We start from the raw sequence: 23,040 nt of genomic DNA, 5'->3' as shown, positions 1-23,040 counted from the left end.
TTAAAGAAGTTCAAATATATTTATTGCACAAACAATTTTACATGAAAATAAGTATTATAAATCAAAAATAATATGGTTAAACAAAACGTTCGCTTAGCGTGATAAACAGTTATACAATATGTTGTATTAAAAATACTAGTCTGGTTAATATATTCCTTGAGATTTTTTAGTCAGTATAAACAATTTACCTACCACTTCAAGTTAATATTACATTTTCTATTTTTAATATTCCAAATGAAAATCGGGACTTTCTTCTTTAAACTATACCTATTTAATAATAAGTATAATATATTCTAAAAATAATTATTTTGTGTATAAATTCATATCCAGAATAATATAACATGACATAACGATGGCATTTATAATTTGAAACTAACTAGGTACAAACAATTTCAGATTCCATCTGAAAATAAATTACAATAAATAACTAAACTACATAGGTACCTAGGTACCTACTAAACAACAAATTCAAACAACTCATAGGTCGAATAAAATATTTGTTTCTATATACATTTGTGAAACTGCTATACAAATAATTTATGATCAAATAATGAACCGATTCATACACACAAATGTTTCAAATCTCATATTATTGGACGTATTATATGAGTAGGTAAGTAGTAGGAGAAGTAAATTCTTAGGAATAACATAAGTTTCTTTTGTGTTTGTTTTATTTTATGTACTTAATACTTATTTTAATGACGATGCTCTTAAAACTACGTTGTTGCGATACGTATAACTATTCACCTGAAACAATATAAAATCAGTTAAAAAGCGTATTGACTATTGACCGTTCACTTGACGCCTGACGTTATGTTGGCACCATTGCAAATCAGATAATAATAAACCCTAACCTCTATGGAATAAAGCAAAAAAGCAATAGTGCCAACATGACGTCAGGCGTCAAGTTATAGTAAACTGCAATAGTTAAAACATTAGAACATAGATGGCATTGTATTAAAAAAATCAATAACAGCTGATTCGGAGGTTGAACGACCGGCGCGGCGTCACTCATATGAGCAAAGATCACTTTTGATTGATTTTGAATCAAAGGTCTGGTCATCCAGAATTGCGCACAGACAAAAAAAGGAGTGTAAATACATACAGGACGAGCCAGTTCGCAGTCTGAGCACCTACATAGTACAACGAATAATCCATTCCACTCGTCCTAGTCTAGGCTGTGACCTACCGTTGTCTACAAGCCGCCGCCGCTCCTCTCGACGGTGATGCTCTTCTTGAGCTGTTCCTGCTCGTGATGCTGTTCCTCCATCTCAGCCATGCGCGCGAAACGCGAGTACGCCACGTGGCCTGACTTGATGGCTGACATCATCTGTATATTTATATTATAGATTTTAAATTATACATCTTTTTGATTTAATTTAAAATTTCAGAACAGGTATTTTTTAGATGTTTAGGATAACTGCGGTATTTTCAGATGTTCTCAATGATAGAAAAATTAAAGTTCTATACTTAATTGAAATCGAAAAAAGTCACAATACCTACTCATTTTTAGACGTAGTGCTTATTTTAGCCAAAACTTAATTTAATTTTTATGCTAAACCAAAATAATTGTTTGAACTATTTTTATAGGGATTTTTTATAAAAAAATATTTGTATAAAATCAACAGTAGTTTTAAAAGGGATTTTATCGTTTAGTAGATTGTAATGTTAGTCAAAAAACGGAAAACAACATTAAGGTCTTCGCACATTAGACAGACTCGACACCAATTCAACACCATTCTAACTTCAGCTTGTTTCACTTCATTCAATTAAATCTTAAAAATTTCAACGTAAGGAACACGACATGAAGCTCACAGTTCCGTTATTTACTGTGAGTCGAGTCGGAGTGGAGTCAGCATCGAGTCTGTGTAATGTGCAAAGACTTCATAGCTCGACATGCACAATGGGGTTTCCACGTGGTCATTAGCCCATACCCAAAAGACTGCCCGAATTCGGGTACCCAATGCAGGCAGCCTTAATTTCGGGGTAGATTCTCGTATTCCTTGGTTGTCTCCGTCAGACCAGTGTACTTAGTATGACATCTCGTCAACGTTGAAAGAATTCGAGCGTCGAAATACTTATCAGTTTTAAGGTAAAATGGACCTTAACTAACTTGTTTTATGGGTGAATGACTATGTAGTTCCTCCATAACAAAAGCGAAAGTTTAGAAACAGGACTAGAACAATTCCAAGAAATCTTTTCCCAACACCAAGATGCATACTTTAGATTCCTGCATAAATAAGATAAAATCAGCATACGAATCAGTTACGACGTCGAAATACGGCGCATGTCATGATGTCATGCAACAATGTTAATGAATTCATATTGCAATTCTTCACTTGCGATATATAGCATTGTGACTAAAGTATAATGTATATTTAATTGTATCATGTACAGTACGCGGCCGAAAGTAATGTACATCGGCCTTTAGAATGACATTTCGGCTCTGTAAGCGTTGTCTCTGTCACTCATACCTATGTGACGTTTTGTCGGTGTCAACGATAAAGACAGTGCTCTACAAATCTCCTCCTAAAGGTCGATGTAAATTACTTTCGGCCGCGTACTGTACTTTCTCAGCAAAATGTTTTTGCCTGAGTCAGGCCAAAACATTTTGCCTGACTTGACGGAGATTTAGAGAGCCATACATACATGTAAAGTTTCTAGCAAGACAAAAAGTAAATTCAAAATGTTAAGATTCTTCGCGTAAGATCTGTAGAGCGTACTTTGACTTTGCTCAGACTTAAGTTTCAGTTAAAACGAGATGGATTTATATCAGCGATATAACGCTGTCTCTCTTTAACAGTGTCTGATCAATGAGCATTTATAGATCTCAGCCTAAACCAGACAATTGGGGTGCACGTTGATACCTATATCAGTCAGTCAGTTTATCTTGCATCGGCCGAAAGTGATGAACATCGGCCTTTAAAATGACATTTCATCTTTGTAGAGCGTTGTCTCTGTCACTCACACCCATATGTAATGTAATAAGTGTAAATAAACAATGTAAATTGTTTATAGAAACACTTTTATTATGTATTAAGAAGTAGACGGAATGACACACTGTTTAAACCTTCGTGGTTTTTTGCTGTCTAAATTGGATTTGTTAAACTTTCTTTATGTTGGTAGGTAATTAAAAAAAAAAGTATGACGCTTTGTCGGTCTTAACGACCGAGACAGTGCTCTACAAATCTGCCGTCTCCTTCTCAAGATCGATGTTCATCACTTTTACTGTATATACATTGGATAAGTAAAAAAACATGCAATAAGGACCACCCTAAAACTGGCATGCAGATAATTTCTTATAATGCAAATGCATGGTTGAATGTGTATGGACCTGCAGATACTCGTCGAGTTCGACCTGCCCGTTCATGTTAGTGTCGATCTCGCGCAGTATCTCGTGCAACTGTTCGCCGGTCACTTCCTCACCGTAGTTCTGTGGAGCAAGCCCGAATCGTCAAACACCGAAGCATTTACATGACGTACTTACCTACTAGTTTGTAAGAGTTGTGGAACATTCTGCAAAGTTCAAAATGTTTGTGTTTGTAATTGTGTTTTGTTGTATGTTTTGTGTTATATTTATAATTTACGTTTGTAACTGTGGCGTCACCCGGGTCGCAGCTGAAAATCAGCGTCCTGCATCTTAGGTATGTGTGTTAACGCATATGATGCAGGACATTATGCTAAGCTGTACACCTATTTGGGGTGGTGTCACAGATGAAAATGTTACATTTGTACTTTATTTTTATCTGTGACACCAAAAACAAATACATGCATTTTCTTTCTTTCTTTTTTTCAAAGGAATCGAATCTTTCCAATGTTTTCTTAAATATGTCGAACTATGTCGGCTACACTCTATCCACAGAAAGAAGTTAGCATAGCTCTCTCTCTCTTTCTGCCTCTGTTAGAATAGAATACGACTGTTACGTAATACCATACAAATGACAGAGATAAAAATCACCGTAGGCGTTAACCATTTTGAGTCACCCACCAATTACAAACATTTGAAATTTAATACGAAAACATAGTTTCGTTTGTGATTGGTTGGTGACCCAAAATGGTAAACGGCCGTTTGTCTCTACCATTTGTATGGGACTGCGTAACAGAGAGAGCGCTATGCTGACTTGTTTCCGTGGATCGAGTATAGCCTATGCCAACCCGATCGTATTTTAGGAGATTACTACTTACAAACACTTTAAAGAAATATCTGTAAAGTATAAATCCTGACTTTAGTCTTGCCGTATTTTACCTAATCCAATAAACAGGAATTGTGGCCATACTACTTGATAATATCTATTTATTTAGCTGGTTTAGTTACACCGGAGTTAGATAGTAAATAAAAAAAATTGCAATTGCAAAAAAATGTTCCACAATTCTTATTAAAAGTATTCTAGAAGTATGCAAAAACTAATACCCAAATTACGTGAAAGAAAAAAACTGCACTAATTAACCTGTCTCAAAAAAGAACGAAGTCATTAATTTCTGCATAATTCTGGAATAATCTTCCTCACCATAGACATAAAACATCGTACACAGTGTTCTACCCTTCCCAGACGTTAATACACATAGGTGCCACATAGACCCCGTCGTATCTCCGTCTACCTGCAGGTAATCTTGAAGCTCCATCTGGCCGTTATACGTGACGTCTATCTCAGACAATATCGCCCTTATTTCGTCCTCTGATGGCTTCACACCCATACTCTATAACATTTTGTTGCATATTCAAAAGATAAGTTATGCTAAGCTGAAAGAAACGTTTATTATATCTGTTTTATTATTTGGACGAACCATGATTGATGAAGCCTAGTGGTTAGGACGTCCGCCTTCTAATCGGAGGTTAGGGGTTGGATTCCGGGCACGCACCTCTAACTTTTCGGGGTTATGTGCGATTTAATTAATTAAATATCACTTGCTTTAACGGTGAAGGAAAACATCGTGAGGAAACCTGCATGCCTGAGAGTTCTCCATAATGTTCTCAAAGGTGTGTGAAGTCTACCAATCTGCACATGGCCAGCGTGGTAGACTATGACCAAAACCTTTCTCACTCTGAGAGACCCGTGCTCTGTAGTGAGCCGGCGCTGGGTTGATCATGATGATGATTGATGGCAATTGGCAAATCACACTTTCATCAATACGATGTAGTGCACGCAAAGCAAGTAGTCCAATCTGAATACGAGGCGTATCACTGCGCATTGTAGGTACACAAAAAATATCTTGTCCGGATTTGATATTTTAATCCTTAGTGACTTGTACAAATAGCCATGTTGCAACTTCAGATGACAACTTGAAAGGTGCGGAGTGCGCTGGGTATTTGGATTTGCTTCTGAATGCTCTAAAATATAACTACCCTCAAATGAACAAAGGCGTTACCCTCAAACATCCTAATTGTTGATAGAGTTTTTGCCCATCCTGTCTTTGTCAATAATAATTTAGAAGCATTTGGTATAAGACTGGGTCTCATCTATGGTCAAGTTAATCAAGATCTTGTCACAACTACCCCTATTCTTTCATCCTATATGATTATACAACTACCCTCAAATTTAAAAAGATCACTTTTAAACTCCTAATATCTTTATTAGAAGATGAGGTTTTCGGGGAAGAGTACTACCCGATAATATTTTTATACCAACTAAAATATAACTACCCTCAAATGAAAAAAAAAAACATTACCTTCAAACTCCTCCTAATATCGTTAATAGAGACGAAGCCCTTCCTGTCTTTGTCGATGATCTGGAAGCGCTTGATGTAAGACTGGATCTCGTCTTTGGTCAAGTTGATCGGGATCTTATCTCGACTGGCGCGGTTCACCATCTGTCCCATTTCGTTGGCTAGGAAATCTGCTGCTGCCTTGGTTTGTTTCTGTAGAACATTTTTTATACATATCAAAAATAGCTTTAACGGCAGGATTTGGAACGTTAGTTGAAGTACTGGGGAATAAAAATCCACTTACATGAAACACGGTTAAAGTTATGTTACGGTTACTGTTAAACTTTAAATGCCAATAAAAGCCAAGTAGGTTGCACAAATCTTGAAACTTCTACGATTAAGGTCAAAGGTAAAATTTAGGTTCAAAGTTAACAAACCCTGACTTGTGAAACCCTTTTGCTATTATATGTCCATAAAGGCAAAGTTTTAAAGCTCTTGAAATTTTGAAAACGTTTAAAGTGCGGAAGTTGGAGTATTTTGGCCATATTATGAGAAATAGCAAGTACGACCTCCTTCAGCTCATAATTCAGGGGAAAATAGCCGGTAGAAGATCACCTAGCCCAAGAAGAACATCGTGGCTCAAGAATTTACGCCAGTGGTACGGAATGAGTAACTGTTCTTTATTCCGTCCTAATGGTTGCCAACCTCTGATAGGAGACGGCACTATATGAAGAAGAAGACAAAGTATGACCTTAACCGTACCGTAACTTGAACCACCTGTCACTCAATTGGACCTAGGTAAAAAGGTAAGTTAACTTCATTACGCTCTGAGGCGTCCATTAGATGATATAGGTTCTGCATCAATCAATTCCTTAAATCGTATGTGATAAAGCAGAGAATTATCCAGCTATTCGTCACTAGCCATCGCATTCGACAATAAATTGCTCGGCGCGGCACCTTACGCTTGTACTTTTTAACATACCTTCTCGATAATTTTTAAATACATATCAGAAATTGCGGAACCGGCAGGATTCGAACATGTATCTTCTGGCACCGTGTGAACCGTGGCTTACCGGCCAGAGCGTCGGGCGCGATCCCAGAAGCCTGCCGGTTCCGCAAATTTTGATATGTACTTAAAAATTATTTAGAAATTTCTTCGAAGTGTAGATAAAAACACTATCATAAAATAATAAATATACCTGCTTCTCAGCTTCCGACCACTTGAGCTCCTCAGCCATGATGTCGATGACTCCGGGCAAGGCCTCGGCCGCGGCCTGCACGTTGAGGAAGGCGAGGCGCAGGCGTCGCGCGATCATGTCAACCGCTGTGCACGCGTACTCGCGCACACCGTACCTGACGAGACAATACTCAAGACTAGTACGGAATCCAGCAAACAACTAGAGAAAAGTTGGCGCATCGCGGGAAACAAGGGAGAATGATGAACCGCAATTGCGTCGTGCTAAATGTAGGGGTTTCTTGGTGAATATGAACACAACCCATACAAGCTACGTTCAAACTGAAGTCGAATACCATCCAAATATAGTGTGCCGGCTTGTTTGGTGCTTACAAACGCACTACGTATTACGTAATACGGTAGGCCACGTTAGCGTGTATGCGTGGTGTTCATATGATTGGTGCTTTGAGCCCGCCCGCTATCTTAAGAATGATCGAAGGCGTACTTTGATTCAAGCCTGTGAAAGTAAAACATCGAAAATGACGACGCATTTGGGGCTGATGTGAAATTTCTTCTGAGTCTAGGTTGTACGGGAGCGGTGTTTAGGCGCGACCGAACCAAAAGGAGATCTCCCACCGAGCGGTTGGTTGTGCTCGGTAGCGCCAGCTGGCCCTGATCCCGACGTGATTGATTGGCGATCGCCACAAGATAAATTTTTCGGTTTAAAAACGTATTTGGGGTAAAGAATAGCAAACCTAATTTCAGCATCGATGTAAGGGAACTCTGGGTGGATCTTGTTGCCAATGATCGGCCACCGCTTGCCGGTCATCTGCGCCATCTTGGCGACCGCGAACGCTCGGTCCCCGTAGGATTTAGCTAAGTGCTGAGCTACCTGGAATGAGAAAATTTATATACTCAGTAATATTCATTCAGAACCGTGATAGCCAAGTGGTTAAGATGTCCGCCTTCCATTTGGGAGATCGGGGGTTCATTCCTGGCCACACACCTCTAACTTTTCAGAGTTATGTGTGTTTCAAAGTCAAATCATTTATTCAAAAATATAGGTATCATTGAAACACAAATCATTGATTTGACTTTGAAACACACTTAACTCCGAAAAGTTAAACCCGTTAGTTAGACGAGACCCGTGCTCAATAATGAGCCTGCGATGGGTTGATCATGATGATGATGGCTATTCATTAGTCACGAGGGCTTGAAAGTGATCCCAAAATCTTGTTGTTTGCGCCCTTATTGTTACTGTATTTAATTATAGTATTATAGTTGCAAAAATAAAATGATTATACTAACATAGTTTTTAAGCATTGTCTATACTAACAAAATATACTAACATAGTTTTTTTAAGCATTGTCTATACTAACAAAATATGGGTCTCTTAATAAGAATAATAATAAATAAAGAATTTATTTATTATTATTATTAGTTGGAAAACTACTGAACCCTACCCTGTCTACTTTTACTCTCTTTTTCTCTTTATTATAAATGTTTTTGGTACAAATTGAAAAGATGCACAAAATCACAATAAAATTCTAGACATGACGTACCTCCATCTCAAGTCCGAAGTCCTGCACCAGTCTGATGTACATGGTAGGAGTCCAGCCGTGAGCGCCTTCTATCAAGAAGCCGTCCGTCTGGCAATCCTTGTACAAAGGTTTCAGATTCGCACCTGAAATTGTACAGCAAATACTTAAGTAACTCAATTACATAATTTGGCGTTAAATATTTAAAATGTTGTATAGAAACAGGCGTCACTCGCGGAAGTCCATGATATACAATGAACCAAAAGCTTAATTTGCTGTAATCCGCTGAAACAGGTCGAATCTGTATGATGCAACATGCAGCATGCGAAATGCACCGCCCGCCCTCCCACTGCTAACCATGCAGGAAAAGCAGCCACTCAGCAAGCAATACGCACCACCACCACGCAGCACCACAAAATTCTACAAACTATTTTAGACTTGCCTTTACACAAGTTTAAAAACTCTATTAAAAGTGTGCTCTTAAAAAAAGCATATTATACAGTCGAAGACTATGCAAATGATAAGAAAGCTTGGATTTGACTCGCTCCAGCAATGCACAGGGCTGCAATTGCTTGTACAGTATGGTATAATAATATTGTAAATTGATCTCTTGAAAAGAGCAACCGCCGAGTTTCTTGCTGGTTCTTCTCGGTAGGAACGGCATTCCGAACCAGTGGTAAATTAAACTAGTTGACGATTCAAAAGCACTTGTAAAAGTTTACTGGAATAAAAATCTATTCTATTCTATTCTATATATGAGTTTCGAGTTTTAAATTCTTACTTTCGATAGCAGCATCAATGGTCTCAGCAGCCATGGCTCTGTAAGTGGTCCACTTTCCTCCTGCGATGGTGACGAGGCCTGACGGCGAGACGTGCACGATGTGGTTCCTCGCGAGGGACTGGGTGTCCGGTTTGTTGGGGTCTGATACTAAAGGTCGAATGCCGGACCACGCTGAGAGGACGTCACCGCGTCGGACTATACAAGACAAAAATTTATCGTTAAAAAATTACTAAATGATTTTGGGGACACGTTGATAATAAAAATGTCGCCGAAAAGTGGCTAAATTGAATTTATAAATTGCCACGAAATTATTGACAGGAATCCCAAAAAAAAAAACACAAATCACAGTCGATAGTAGATTAATTAGAAGCAAAATTTACGATTTCGTTCCTCTATCCATTCCGATGCCAAAAAGATCTGGCCGCAGATCCGCGGGCTGATTACGTAAAACGTTGCAGTAGCGACAGCAACGCGACAGCAGTAGCAATGCGACAGTTCATAGATTGTCCGATAGACGGTGAACTAGAGCTCGATTGCTGTCTCTCTTCTTCTTCTTATTTTGCTTCGTGGCTATTGCTATCTCTCTGTAGCCGCTGTTACGGGTGACGTTTGACAGCAATTATTAACAAACAGATTATAAATAAAGCCAAAAATATACCTTCAACGTCGGGGTTAAGGTAGTTCTTGACTTCGGTGAGGATGAAAAGGATCTCGTCCTCGGTGGGCTTGGGGCTGTGCGTGACCTGGCACGGCAGGTCCGTGGTGCCCGCGATGGTGCCCTTGAGCCACGGCAGGAAGAAGATGACCCGACCGTCTGACGTCGAGGGGTCGAGGAGACCCATGTGCTCTGGACTGAAAACAATTAACCCCATTTGTATAGAGCCATATTATTACCTGTCCTAAACAATTTTGTATCATAGCCGGTAATCTAAATATATAAAAGGAAAGGGTGACGGACTGACTGACTGATTGACTGACTGGTCTATCAAAGCACAGCTCAAACTACTTGACGGATCGGGCTGAAATTTGGCATGCAGATAGCTTATTATGACGTAGGCATTCGCTAAGAAAGGATTTTTAAAAATTCAAACCCTAAGGGGGTGAAATAGGGCTTTGAAATTTGTGTATTCTTACGTGTTAAGTTGTGTGAAACAATATCAGTACGATCAACTCAATCGAACGGGAAGAAGCTACTGAAATCGTCAAATTGCTTACTAATGACCAAATATGTTTTTGACACGTGCAAAACATTTAAATAATGACTTCTGCTGCTGAATATAATGAAAGCAGAATTATTAATTATTATTCAATAATCACCTGGTGGTAAGTGATGATGCAGTCTAAGATGGAAGCGGGTTAACCTAAAAGGTATATGACAGGTTTCATTAAATCCATACCCCTTTGGTTTCTACCCGGCATCGTACCGGAACGCTAACTAGAAGGAACTATCAAACCTGTAATATCCTGGCAATACAATATGTACGCCAGAAGAGGGGCAGCAGATGTCCTTAACGGCTTGGTCATCCATTTTCCTGATGGAGTCCGTGAAAGGACCTGTCGCGTTGATAATGGACTTGGCTTTGATGTCCCACTCCTTGCCTGATAGTTCATCCTGAAAGAGTTGGCCATACATTTTAAGCACAGCTATTTTTTTTAGATGCTGCAAAAGCAAAAGCTGTGATAGCCTAGTCGGTAGGACGTCCGGATCGGAGGTCGGGGCTTCGATCCCGGGCACGCACCTCTAACTTTTCGGAGCTATGTGCGTTTTTAATAATTAAATATCACTTGCTTTAACGGTGAAGGAAAACATCGTAAGGAAACCTGCATGCCTGAGATTTCTTCATAATGTTCTCAAAGGTGTGTGAAGTCTACCAATCCGCACATGGCCAGCGTGGTAGACTATGGCCAAAACCCTTCCCACTATGCAAGGAGACCCGTGCTCTGTAGTGAGCCGGTGATGGGTTGATCATGATGATGATGATGATTTTTTTAGATGTTGCTATTATGATGCCGGCGACTTCATCCGCGTGGCTTAGGTTTTAAAAATCCCATTGGAACTCTTTTCCGGGACCAAAAGTAGCATATGCCCGTCCCTAGGATACAAACATTCCCTGTACCAAATTTTATCAAAATCAGTTAAACCAATGGGCCGTGAAAAGCAAGCAGACAAACAGAAAGACACACTTTCGCATTTATAATATTAGTATGGAGTATGGATGGAAGTATGGATTTAGAGGATTTTAGAATATCGTTGAGCTTACCCGTAACCGTGCTCCGCTGAGTTTGTTATTGGTCTTATACAGCTTGGTGACTTTGACGTGGTTGGCGATGGTGGCGCCGTGGCGGGCCGCAGTCAGCGCTATCGCGAGATTCATACGGGCGTCGTCTTGCTGGCCTGGAAATATATCGGTTGGCTTTGAGGCTTCCAATAAAATTGGGTATTTGACTCAAATTTTATTAAGTATTCATCATCATCATCATCGTCAACTAATAGACGTCCACTGCTGGACATAGGTCTCTTGTAGGGACTTTCACACGCCACGGTCTTGCGCCGCCTGGATCCAGCAGCTCCCTGCGACTCGTCTGATGTCGTCCGTCCACCTAGTGGGGGGTCTTCCAACTTTATTATTACTTTATTATAAACTAGCTGACCCGCCCCGGCTTCGCTCGGGTGGAGTTTAGAAAATTGAGGGGGAGGTTGAATTAAATTTTTCTCTCTGTAAGAACCATTCTCGTACTTCAAGGAATATTATAAAAAAAGAAATAGCGAAATCGGTTCAGCTGTTCTCGAGATTTACGATCAGCAACACATTTAGTGATTCATTTTTATATTATAGACTAGGATAAAAATAATGACGTAAACTGAAAAACTAATTGAATCGATCAAATAACAAAAAAGTTATAAGCATTTAAATATTTCTGATTAGACAGAGATAGCGATATAGCATTTTGACGTCACACCTTACTAATGCCATAGTAGCTTCGTGTGGATTCATACAAATTTTCGTTATGCGAGAAAGAGATAGAAGACCCTCCCACTCCAAAATTAAAATACCTGTAACTTAGTAAATCTTTGTTGGATTTTAATATTTTTTCAGCGTACGTCATTATTTTTATCCTAGTTTATAATAAAGTAATAATATTTATCAAAAATTCAAAAGTAAGAAAATACCCACGTATGTTTAAGAAGCAACCAGACCTATTCGCTTATTAAAAAAATCACCTACCATCGTAATATACGATGCCGCCGCACAAGTTGTCGGATTTCAACATGGGGAACAGTTCTAGGGTATTCTTTTTTGACAAGTAGTAGGAGCTCTTCAGATTCCTGTCTCCGGCGACGATGTCGTACATCTTGATGCCGAACCAGTAGTAAGGGACTTGCCACCATCTGTGAATAAAAAAATTATATTAATAAGTACACAATCAGTAGCGAAAATCACTCGCAAAATTCCGCGCACGGCAATTTTCTTCGGCGTTTTGTCCGCGCAGATATGGAATTTTACTAACATTTGCACAATACATTCGAGCAGATTTCCGCGAGCATTTTTTTGCTCGCAGAATAGGGAACCCTTTTTTGAAAAGTATCTTAATTCGATCCTAAAGTGATAATAAACTACCAAAAAAAAAAAAAAAATTTTATTCGATCGATAAGTGCAATAAAATTGCGCTTTCCGGTCCGAAGTCATTATTATAGCACCTTCTGAGACTTTGTCAAAAAATATATTACCAAGTTTGTAGGAAGTTTTCTTTGATGATCTTTGTCAAATTTCTGACTGATCCATGGATATAGTAATTAAACAATGATTTTTCTCAGGTTTAAAGGAATTTAATTCACTTACTTATAGACAGGCAACAATATAGGCAGCGGCCTCGTCAAATGCGGCGCCACTTCGAGCATGTTCGCTCGTTCGTGTAGCGCCTCTTTGACCATCTTGTACTGGTCATAGTCTACATGGAGGATGGCTTTCTGTAGGTATCTGACGCCGCCGTGGATGAGCTTTGTGCTTCTACTCGATGTGCCGCTCGCGAAGTCGTCTGCTTCCACAAGTGCTGTGCGAAGTCCTGATGACAAAATGGAAATTAAATGAAATGTTTAATCATCAAGATCAACACATCGCCGGCTCACTACGAAGCAGGGCTCTGCACTCTCCTCTAAGGTTGAGATCTATAGAGCGCACTTTGACTTTGCTCAGACTTAAGACACTGTCAAAACGAGACCGCGCTATACCGCTGGCATAAGTCTGTCTCGTTTTAACTGCAACTGAAGTCAAAGTGCGCTCCATATATTTCAACCTTAGACTGAGATCTATAGAGCGCACTTTGACTTTGCTTAGACTTAAGATTGAGTTAAAATGACATATTTATGTGAGAGATATACATCTGTCTTGTTTTAACTCTTAAGTCTAAGCAAAGTCAGAGTGCGCTCTATAGATCTCAGCCTTAGTATTAGAAGGGTTTGGCCATAGTCCATCAAATGTCATTCTGAGAGGAGACCCCGAACTCGGTACAGTACGCGGCAGAAAGTAATGTAACCTTTAGAAGGAGATAGCAGATTTGTAGAGTATTAATGTCTCTGTCGTTGAGACCTACTAAAGATCATATAGGTATGAGTGACAGAGACAACGCTCTACAAAGCTGAAATGTCATTCTAAAGGCCGATGTACATTACTGTCTGCCGCGTACTGTACATAGTAACCCGGCGATGTGTTGATGATAATCCTACTTGATATTATAAATGTGAAAGTGTAGATGTTTGGATATTTGGATGTTTGTTTGTCAATCACGCAAAAACGGCTGAACGGATTTGGAATGGAGATAGATTATACCCTGGATTAAAACATAGGCTACTTTTTATCCCGGAAAATCAAAAAGTTTCCGCGGGATTTTGAAAAATGTAAATCCACGCGGACCAAGTCGCGGGCGTCAGCTAGTGACAGATAAATTAAACAAACTGAATTACAAGCTAAAGATCCTATAGGTACCTCTAGTAGTGGCATCTAAAGCACAGCCAGCCCCAGTGGCGCCGCCTCCAATAATGAGAACGTCGTAAGTGTGGCCAGCTTGCAGCATGTTTACTTGTTCTGTTCTGGATGGCAGAGGCCTCTTCTTGCGCTCTGTCCTCGCTGAAACTGTCGGCGCGTTGTACCATTGCTGAAAATGTTAGACCAAACATGAGAAAAGCCAAACACCAGTTTTACAGTAAATTATATATAAATAATAAGCCTCAATAGCTCAACCGGTACAGGAGTGGACTGAAAACCGAAAGGTCGATGGTTCAAACCCCGCCCGTTGCACTATTGTCGTACCTACTCCTAGCACAAGCCTGACGCTTAATTGGAGAGGAAAGGGGAATTTAGTCATTTAACATGGCTAATATTCTTTAAAAAAAAATATCTAAATATATAAAAGGAAAAGGTGACTGACTGACTGACTGATCTATCAACGCACAGCTCAAACTACTGGACGGATCGGGCTGAAATTTGGCATGCAGATAGCTATTACGACGTAGGCATCCGCTAAGAAAGAATTTTTGAAAATTCAACTCCTAAGGGGGTGAAAAAGGGGTTTGAAATTTGTGTAGTCCACGCGGACGAAGTCGCGAGCATAAGCTAGTGGAGATATGTAGGTTTTACCCTGGATTAACACATAGGCTACTTTTCATCCCGGCAAATCAAAGAGCCACGTAGTCGCGGGCATCAGCTAGTATTTTATTATAAATGCGAAAGTCTGTCTGTCTGTCTTTTAACTTTTCATGGCCCATCAGTTTAGTTCGTCTAGTATTGCATTAAGATCAACAATAAACATTTATCGTAGTCCCAAGCTAAATCGAACTAAAATTAAGTAGGGTGTACTAGTTAAACGCCTAGTAAATACATAAGAGAGATGTGCTCCTCGACTGCCAAATGATTCTTGGCAAAGTGTGAGATATGTTGTAATGGTAACTGATCGACGCAAACTAGTTTACAATCACTTCAACATTTCAATAATTGCACGATCCTAAAGATCTATAGTACGCGACAGGCAGTGGCGTGCACAGGATTTCAAGCCAGGGTATGCATTTAGGTATGAACTTATTTTCCGGCAGGTTTTAATGTAAAATAAGCATTGGATTTTTTTTTACGAGGGTAAGCAGTGCGTTTATGCCTCTATGAGCTGCACGCCACTGGCGACAGGTCGAGATAGCAATCGGGGTGGGACCCCATAACCCGGTGCAGGATAGCGTAGGTGACGAGCGGGAGTGCAGGGCGTCCCACCTGCCTCAAACCCCGACTGCCATCTCGACCTGTTGCGTACTATAGGTCAATGCGGTCTTTAAATATAATATATCCACGCAAAATAATCGAGGTAGGTAATTATTTCGAAATTACAGACAGACACTTCAAAATTCTATTCAGTTCGCCCTTAGATAGTCAGGATCAGGACAGTACATTTAGGTAAGTAAATAGATTTGGATTCATTTAACAAATTGTGCGGCTTATGCTTAATGGTAAAGGCAAGTGGAGTATAGAAGCCTGATTCCGAAGAAAAATAGCACAGTTTTACGATATTATTAATAGGCTCCTACCTATCATTAGCTGGTATTCGCAGAAGTGCTATACTTGTGTTTATGTTATGATAAGAGTAGGTAGGTATTACCGGCTTATCATCCGCGTACAGCGCCCATCCAGCGACCACTGCGCCGGCGACTCCCGCGCCGCCTATTAGCAATTTCCTTCGGGACATGGTCTGAAAATACAAGCACAGAATAGGTATTATCATACATACTAAACACTGCATATTATTATATTGACACAACTAAGGAATTAGGTATAGGTTCTCAATTTCACTGGTTTAAATACAACGTATAGTTCGGGCCTTTTCGTTGGCACGACACATTCTAGGTCAACGGCAAGCACCTAGGTACTAAGTACAGACAGACAACGAAGTGATCCTATAAGAGTTCCTTTTTTCCTTTTGAGGTACGGAACCCTTTCCTTACCTACCTATTTGATTTCCAACGATTACCTACCTAAGGAGAGTCGTGGATAGCCTGTGGCTCTACCGCGGTTGTTTGACAGCTACAATGTCACGATCGCAATCATCTCTGATTGGTTAATGCACGCTCACTATTGGCCACAATGCATTGTTGCAACAAGAATCGCACAAATTCAGCCAATCAGAACAATTGAGATTGTAATAATGATTGATGCAGGTTTTAGACAATCGCCCTGCCGGTGGTTAAAACGGCCGCCTCCTACTCGCAGGAGGGTGATATTTACTTAATTAGGTACTTAAAACGCAAATAAATCCAAAAAGTTACGAGGTGCAAGTCTACGCTTACTTAATTTCACACTTTGCGAATCTCTGAAGTTTCAAAAGGCCACCTGTAGTAACTAGTACAGTACGCGGCCGAAAGTAATGTACATCGGCCTTTAGAATGACATTTCGGCTTTGTAGAGCGTTGTCTCTGTCACTCATACCTACATGACGTTTTGTCAGTCTCTACGACTGGGACAGCGCTCTAAAAATCTGCTATCTCCTTCTAAAGATCGATGTACATTACTTTCGGCTGCGTACTGTAAGTAGCCTGGTTAATAGGTCAACACTCTATAGGTAGGTGTAGGTCTTTGCTCTATATGCATTGGAAGTTATTGACCCAGCAATGTCAAGGTTGCGCTAATCACTTCAGTAATCGCTCCGTGATAGCTCTTTCTTTCTCATCGAGTCGTCTCACAAGCGAGATAAGTTTTTCCTTTCCTTTTACACCTACATTTCGTCATCTACCGTCGCTCGTCACTACTTAGATATAGTCACGGCGTAATCACTATCAATGCCACAAAGTTGCATGCGATGTAGAATCGATTACTCAAATACTGTCAATATGTAAAAAGAATCAGACTACTGTAGATACAGTGTAGTTCGCGACATGTCGAGACGGCAATCAGGGTGTGAGGCGAGGACGCCGCGCATACCCGCGTGTCACTCGCGGTCGCCCACACCGGGTAACGGGTCAGTGCGGGGGCTGTGCGGATGTGCGGGGTGTTCCCACCCCGATTGCCATTTTAACATGTCGAGTTCTCAGGTCTAAGAGTGGGCCTTCGAAGTGGGATTTAACTGACGATTTCTCAAGGAGCCTACGCAAAAAACTAAAGAGGATAAGTTATAAGTAGGTATGTAGGTATATCTAGGGTTTGTTTCCGGAAATTATATGATTCCGCGCTCGCTTCGCTCGTGTTTAGGTATATTCCACGGTAAAGCTATTATGGCTGACTTTCTGTATGGTTTCATATCTACTAAAGATTTTTTTGCCTGTCGCGGGTCTGTCTGAATGCTAATTTTCCTTTGCTTCGTTTCTATGAAATTACATTAAACATGGCATGGCACTCCGGGCCTCCGATGCGGACTGGCTTATTTCCCCATAGCATTCTCGACATTTAGCATTTAATAGCTTGATATCTTTATCAATAGTTTAAAGTGCTAATGCACTGAAAATTATTATTACTACATCTGTGATTTTACTTGCAGACGTAAGTAAATAATAAGATAAGAATAAGTACTATTTACCTATCTACTATGAGAAAATAAAAAATTACTATCACTTCATTATTCATTAGCGTGTACGCAACTCATGCCAAAGTACCGACATACTGTAGAGTCTGTAGGTAGGTATATTGCCGAACTTGATGACCGATTTGGTGAGATAAAATCACGATACAACACTATTAATGAGTAGACACATACATATTTTATTATAATGACTCATTTATTAAACTAATTTAGTTTAAAGATAGAGATAAAAAGTATTAAGAAAATCGTAACAATTTGCCGTCGAATCGTGGTGGTAGCGTAGGTTATAAGTATAGACAATAATTTTAATTTAACTTATTGTGTAGTCTACGTAGTCTAGGACAACGACAAAATGTACAGAAGAAGTAGGTAACTCTATAATAAAGGCTGCATTATATTTTTCAAAATCGGAAACTTCCATTTACAAAGAATTTCTTTCATTTTTTGCGGAAGGATCTGGGAACCGCATTATTAGGTACCTACCTATCCCAAGAAAACTCCTACCATCGTGTGATTAAAGGAAAGAGGTTACAATATAACAATGAGCATTTTTTTAAACAGAGAGTGCCTTAATAGCGGGTCTATATAATATTATATATATTCTCAGGTTTTCCAGACAAAACTACAAACCAAAGAGTTTTCTTCAAGAATGCACATAGCCCGCCATTGCACGAGTAGATTGATTGGATTGTTATCAGCTATTAGATATCTGTGAGATATCGTTGTACGTAACACGCTTCTCTTAATTAAATTGATTATCACTTCCCCATGACAACATTGCGATAAGCAGGGACCGTGAGCTATCATAGTTTCCGTTAAACTTGCGCCAGCGGACGCGGTAGTGGAATCGAAAATATGAAACCGATAGACGTCCACAGCTGGACGGACATAGGTCTCTTGTGGGGACTTCCGCGTGCCAATCTTGGGCTACCTGACGCACGGCACCGGCAGTACTATAGAAAGATATGTACCTACTTAATAATCATATTGTTATGTAAGTATAACAACAACGGTCTTTCACCAGTTATTTATAATTTGCATAGACGCAACACACACCACCCGTGACTTCTTCCTAAGCACGTTTAGTCACTTCATACGTTTGGTACTTATTTGCAATCACGTCCGCGTGTTACCAGGTTACTTAGCTAGTCTTGACTCTTGAGTTCCACGCTGTAATGATGCATGTACATACTTATTGTATATTGCAGTACTTTCTTTAGAAATGTAAACCTGCATTTACTTAAATCGTAAATGGTAAGTGCTAGCATGGACAGGTTGTTCAATATTTTATCAGCAAATACGGTAGGTATACCATACCTAGTTGAGGACATGAAATAAGAAATCCCATGTGATACGTAACATTTTGTCTACTCACGCCATTGGTTGCCTTGAGGAGATCGATGGAAGAGTGTGCCCGTAAGATATACCAATTACTGCAAGACATTGGTAACGACTCTACCTATTTTCATGAGTTTACGCAAAAGGAAAACAAAAATAACTCTAGTTCACCAACGGATCTCCTCATTTCTGATTTGATCACGTAGAGAAACTCAAAATATCTTAAGCCCCAAACTCGAAGCATAGTTCTCTCCATCTAGCCTGCTGAGTGACTCTGAGCTTTCTTGTGGGACTCATAGTTAACGACAATTAATTTAGTTATTCCTGCCTCTATAAATGAAATTTAAAAATACATGTGCTTTAAATTATTTTTTTGCAAATATCTCAACCACGCGCTCTAGCCTCTACATGTAAGTAGATATAAATAGCAACATACCGGCTGTTTCCTACAAAACCTAGTTTAGAAATTTCAAGGACGATGGACACGAGACTATTGTTTAAAATAAAACGTACCCACATGGAGTCAACACATGGGCATAGACTTATTTAATACTCATGGTTTGTTTTTAGGTACATGGACAAACCCGAGGGAAAAGCCTATATATTTTAGTATGTCTGTGCGAGATAATCCGAAAACGTGTTAGCAAACTGCGTCGATAATTCGACAATTAAAATGTCTTATTTATCGTGGTATAAGCAGTTACGCATCCGTTACTTAGGATTAAATTAATATTATTTGGCAATGCAATGCTAAGTAGGTAGGTACGATTAAATTGGATCGAATCGAGTTTCAGTCATTTCTGCTCCACTGTACCTACTCTTGGAGACAATGTATGAGAATGACGCAGCAACGAAGCAGCCAAAACTCTTTGTTACGATGAACTCTACGCGATGTCAAGGATAGGGACGCAATAACTTTTACATGAACAAGTAAGTACATCAAAATTCAAACGCCACTATGGAGAGTGGTTTATTCATCTGAGAACCCATAGACCGCTCCATAAACTCAAAAGTACAACAACTTTTTTACAGTACTTTTAGATTAACTTTTTATTCCACCTTGGATACATGGAGTACAGTATCCAGCAGGAAATATGGTACATCGAAATTTAGAAAGAGATAACGGCTTCGTAGAACGTTGTCTCCGACACGGTTGACAACGACAAAACGTCACGGAAAAAATTACAGAGACAACGCTCTACTAAACCGTTATCTCTTTCTACAGTTCGATGTGCATTATTTCCTGTCGGGTACTGTAGATGTCAACCACATTTAAGGGTGCCAGCGTTCACAGTTTCTCGCTGTTTTGTGACCCGAATCCTTCCCCTATACATATACGAGTATATTATTATCTTTGCAATCGATAGGTTAATACCTAGATGAAAGATCTTTGATAAAATACACAATGTATTTATTCTGAATACTACACATACGTGTCATACCGGGCCAAAACCGAAATAGAACGAGCCGGTGGGATAACAGTTGTCTCAGTTATTACAGGCCAACCGGTGCTGCTATCAGGTGATTGCGTATAGGTATCATACGGTAGGTATACTATATTAAATATACTGTGTAGTTAAAGAACATTACGCGCCCTATTCATTAAATCTTTGAAGCTAAAGTTACGTCAATTACATTTAAATTTTACACGACAACAAAAGCAAAATGGGCTGTCACAAGTTTGGTTACATTACAAGTTACAGCCGCACTCATCCTACAAGTAAGCTTGCGGGCGCGCGAGAGCACGTTCGAGGCGATGGCCTCCTTCGTGGGGATCTGCCGCCTGGCGTGACAACGCCAGGGTCCTTGGGTTGGCCCATGAGCCTACGGGCTTTCTTCCTCGGAGAGGAAGAGAGAGCTAAGAGCGGTCCTCACGCCGTCGTGGTCCGTCCTTGCCGGGTGGAACCCGCTTGTGGGAAGCCCAGCAAGGTGGTCGACGTGTGCGGAGGACGCGCTCCGACAGCCGCACTCAAGAGTCGCTAATCGTTATTTAAGATTGAGTTAAAACGAGACAGATTTATGTGAGAGATATAGGCTCTGTTTCGTTTTAACTAAACTTAAGAATGGATAAAGCGACTATGAGTACGGCAGTTAGACTTTATTAACTTTGGACCATTTACCTTTAACCGGTGCCGATCCACTTTGCCTTTTTGATAGTCAAAATTTTATGGTAACCGTAACATAGTTTAACCGCCCGACATGCAATTGATGGCATGCATTGCAATGCAGTTTACACCATCACATAGACATTTCAAGAGGGCAGTTTGTATATATAGGTGCTTCGTAAGTAGATATATATAACTTAATCACATTTAGTCCATGCAGAGTGGCGTGCACAGGGTTTGAAGGAAGGGTAGGCATTAGTTAGGTAGGAACCTGTTTACTGGCAGGTCATAAAGTAAAATTTGCATTGAGCTATTACAACTGGGGTAAGCAGAGCATTTATACCTCTATGACCTGCACGCCACTGTCCATGCATATAGTTAAGCAGACCCATCTGAAATTCAGCTGTTTTTAACCGACTTCTAAAAAGGAGGACATGGCTCTTTTGTTACTTATTTAATTTAGGTGCATTAGTAAGTCAGAGGTTTAATAACACTATGACCGACTTCGTAATAAAAATAAAGCAATAAAATACTTCATCATGATCAACCCCTCGCCGACTCACTACAGAGCACGGGCCTCCTCTCAGAGTGAGAAGGGTTTTGGCCATAGTTGTCCACGCTGGCCATGTGCGGATTGGTAGACTTCACACACCTTTGAGTACATCATGGAAAACTCTGAGACATGCAGGTTTCCTCACGATGTTTTCATTCACCGTTAAACAAGTGATATTTAATTATTTAAAACGCACATAGCTCCGTTACTAAAGTTAGAGGTGCGTGCCCGGGATCGAACCCCCGACCTCCAATTAGGAGGCGGACGTCCACCATTAGGCGAGATAAAATACTTATTATCTCCTTTTATAAAAGTTGGTAAGTTATTTATTAATTCTCAAAATTAATGAATAGGTTAAATATCCATACTTAATATTATAAATGCGAAAGTGTGTCTGTCTGTCTGTCTGATAGCTTTTCACGGCTCAACCGTTCAACCGATTTTGACGAAATTCAGTACAGAGGTAACTTGCAATCCGGGGAAGGACATAGGCTACTTTTTATCCCGGAATATTTAAGAGTTTCCACAGGATTTTTAAAAACCTAAATCCACGCGTACGAAGTCGCGGGCATCAGCTAGTATGGATATAAGAGGTAAAATGACCTCTTTACCGCACAGATGACCTTGGGTTACAGAACAGTGATGTGATGTCATACGGCGGCAGTAATTATGCCGATATAATACATTTGCAGCGAAATACTTAACTCTTCAGCAAATGAAAGATACATAAACGTAAATAAATGACTTTAACCAGTCATATGTAGAGCTCAAGTTTACCTACTTACGCAAAAAAAATACAAGTTTTGACGTACAAAAATAACGAATTAAATACTAACAACAGTGAAATTGAGAACCAGTGTCGACTAAAAACTAAATATTTCTTCAGAGAAAATTTAATAGCTTGAACCACAAACCATAACTAATAAATGAGTATATATACAAAATACATTTCCTTCTAAAACTCACCTTTTATCCTTTACCACAGCTAGACTAAAACTAAAACTGTAAACTAAGGACACATTTAGTTATATAAAAAACTAATTATAGTAGACAAGGGCACTGTACGATTTATTTTTCCAATTGTAACACATCCAGATTAATTAAACTGGGTTTTCACATCACTTTTATGTTAAACTATAACTAAAATAACACTTAGTTAATATATATTTTGCATACTATACTAATCGTATGAAATCGCGGCAGAGCATAACGCCCTACAATATCCGACCCACCGAGAACGACGGTGTATGGAGTAGGGACTGACTATATTAAACGCATATCTATGCGTATGGCAAAACTTGTTCGATTCCGAGCTCGGGAAACCTTGGCGAGACACAGTGAAGTGATCAATACATGCA

At 39.7% G+C, this 23,040-nt stretch overlaps 1 protein-coding gene across 2 annotated transcripts; it reads right to left on the bottom strand.

Annotated features, from left to right (window-relative positions):
- Gpo1 (glycerophosphate oxidase 1) lies at positions 1-23,016 on the bottom strand. 2 transcript variants are annotated; one of them, XM_034972635.2, is made up of 16 exons: positions 22,649-23,016; positions 15,776-15,865; positions 14,122-14,290; positions 12,979-13,201; positions 12,364-12,527; positions 11,398-11,531; positions 10,591-10,748; positions 9,795-9,988; positions 9,137-9,331; positions 8,380-8,501; positions 7,573-7,709; positions 6,843-6,996; positions 5,668-5,856; positions 4,600-4,698; positions 1,190-1,330; positions 1-747 (listed from the first exon to the last, which is right to left on the bottom strand). In XM_034972635.2, exons 2-15 carry the CDS (start codon positions 15,860-15,862, stop codon positions 1,196-1,198), a joined length of 2,160 nt encoding a protein of 719 aa, XP_034828526.2. In that variant the 5' UTR covers positions 15,863-15,865; positions 22,649-23,016; the 3' UTR covers positions 1-747; positions 1,190-1,195. The 2 variants fall into 2 exon arrangements, with proteins under 2 accessions (XP_034828526.2, XP_034828534.1); XM_034972643.2 differs by lacking the exon at positions 4,600-4,698 and adding an exon at positions 3,335-3,433 and having other exon boundaries at positions 22,649-23,013.
- Positions 23,017-23,040: the final 24 nt, after the last annotated feature.

The sequence above is a fragment of the Maniola hyperantus genome, chromosome 1 (assembly GCF_902806685.2).
Source record: "Maniola hyperantus chromosome 1, iAphHyp1.2, whole genome shotgun sequence".
NCBI classification, from domain to species: domain Eukaryota; kingdom Metazoa; phylum Arthropoda; class Insecta; order Lepidoptera; family Nymphalidae; genus Maniola; species Maniola hyperantus.
Note: the sequence above shows the minus strand (reverse complement) of the source record. Positions and strands in the feature narration are given on the sequence as shown.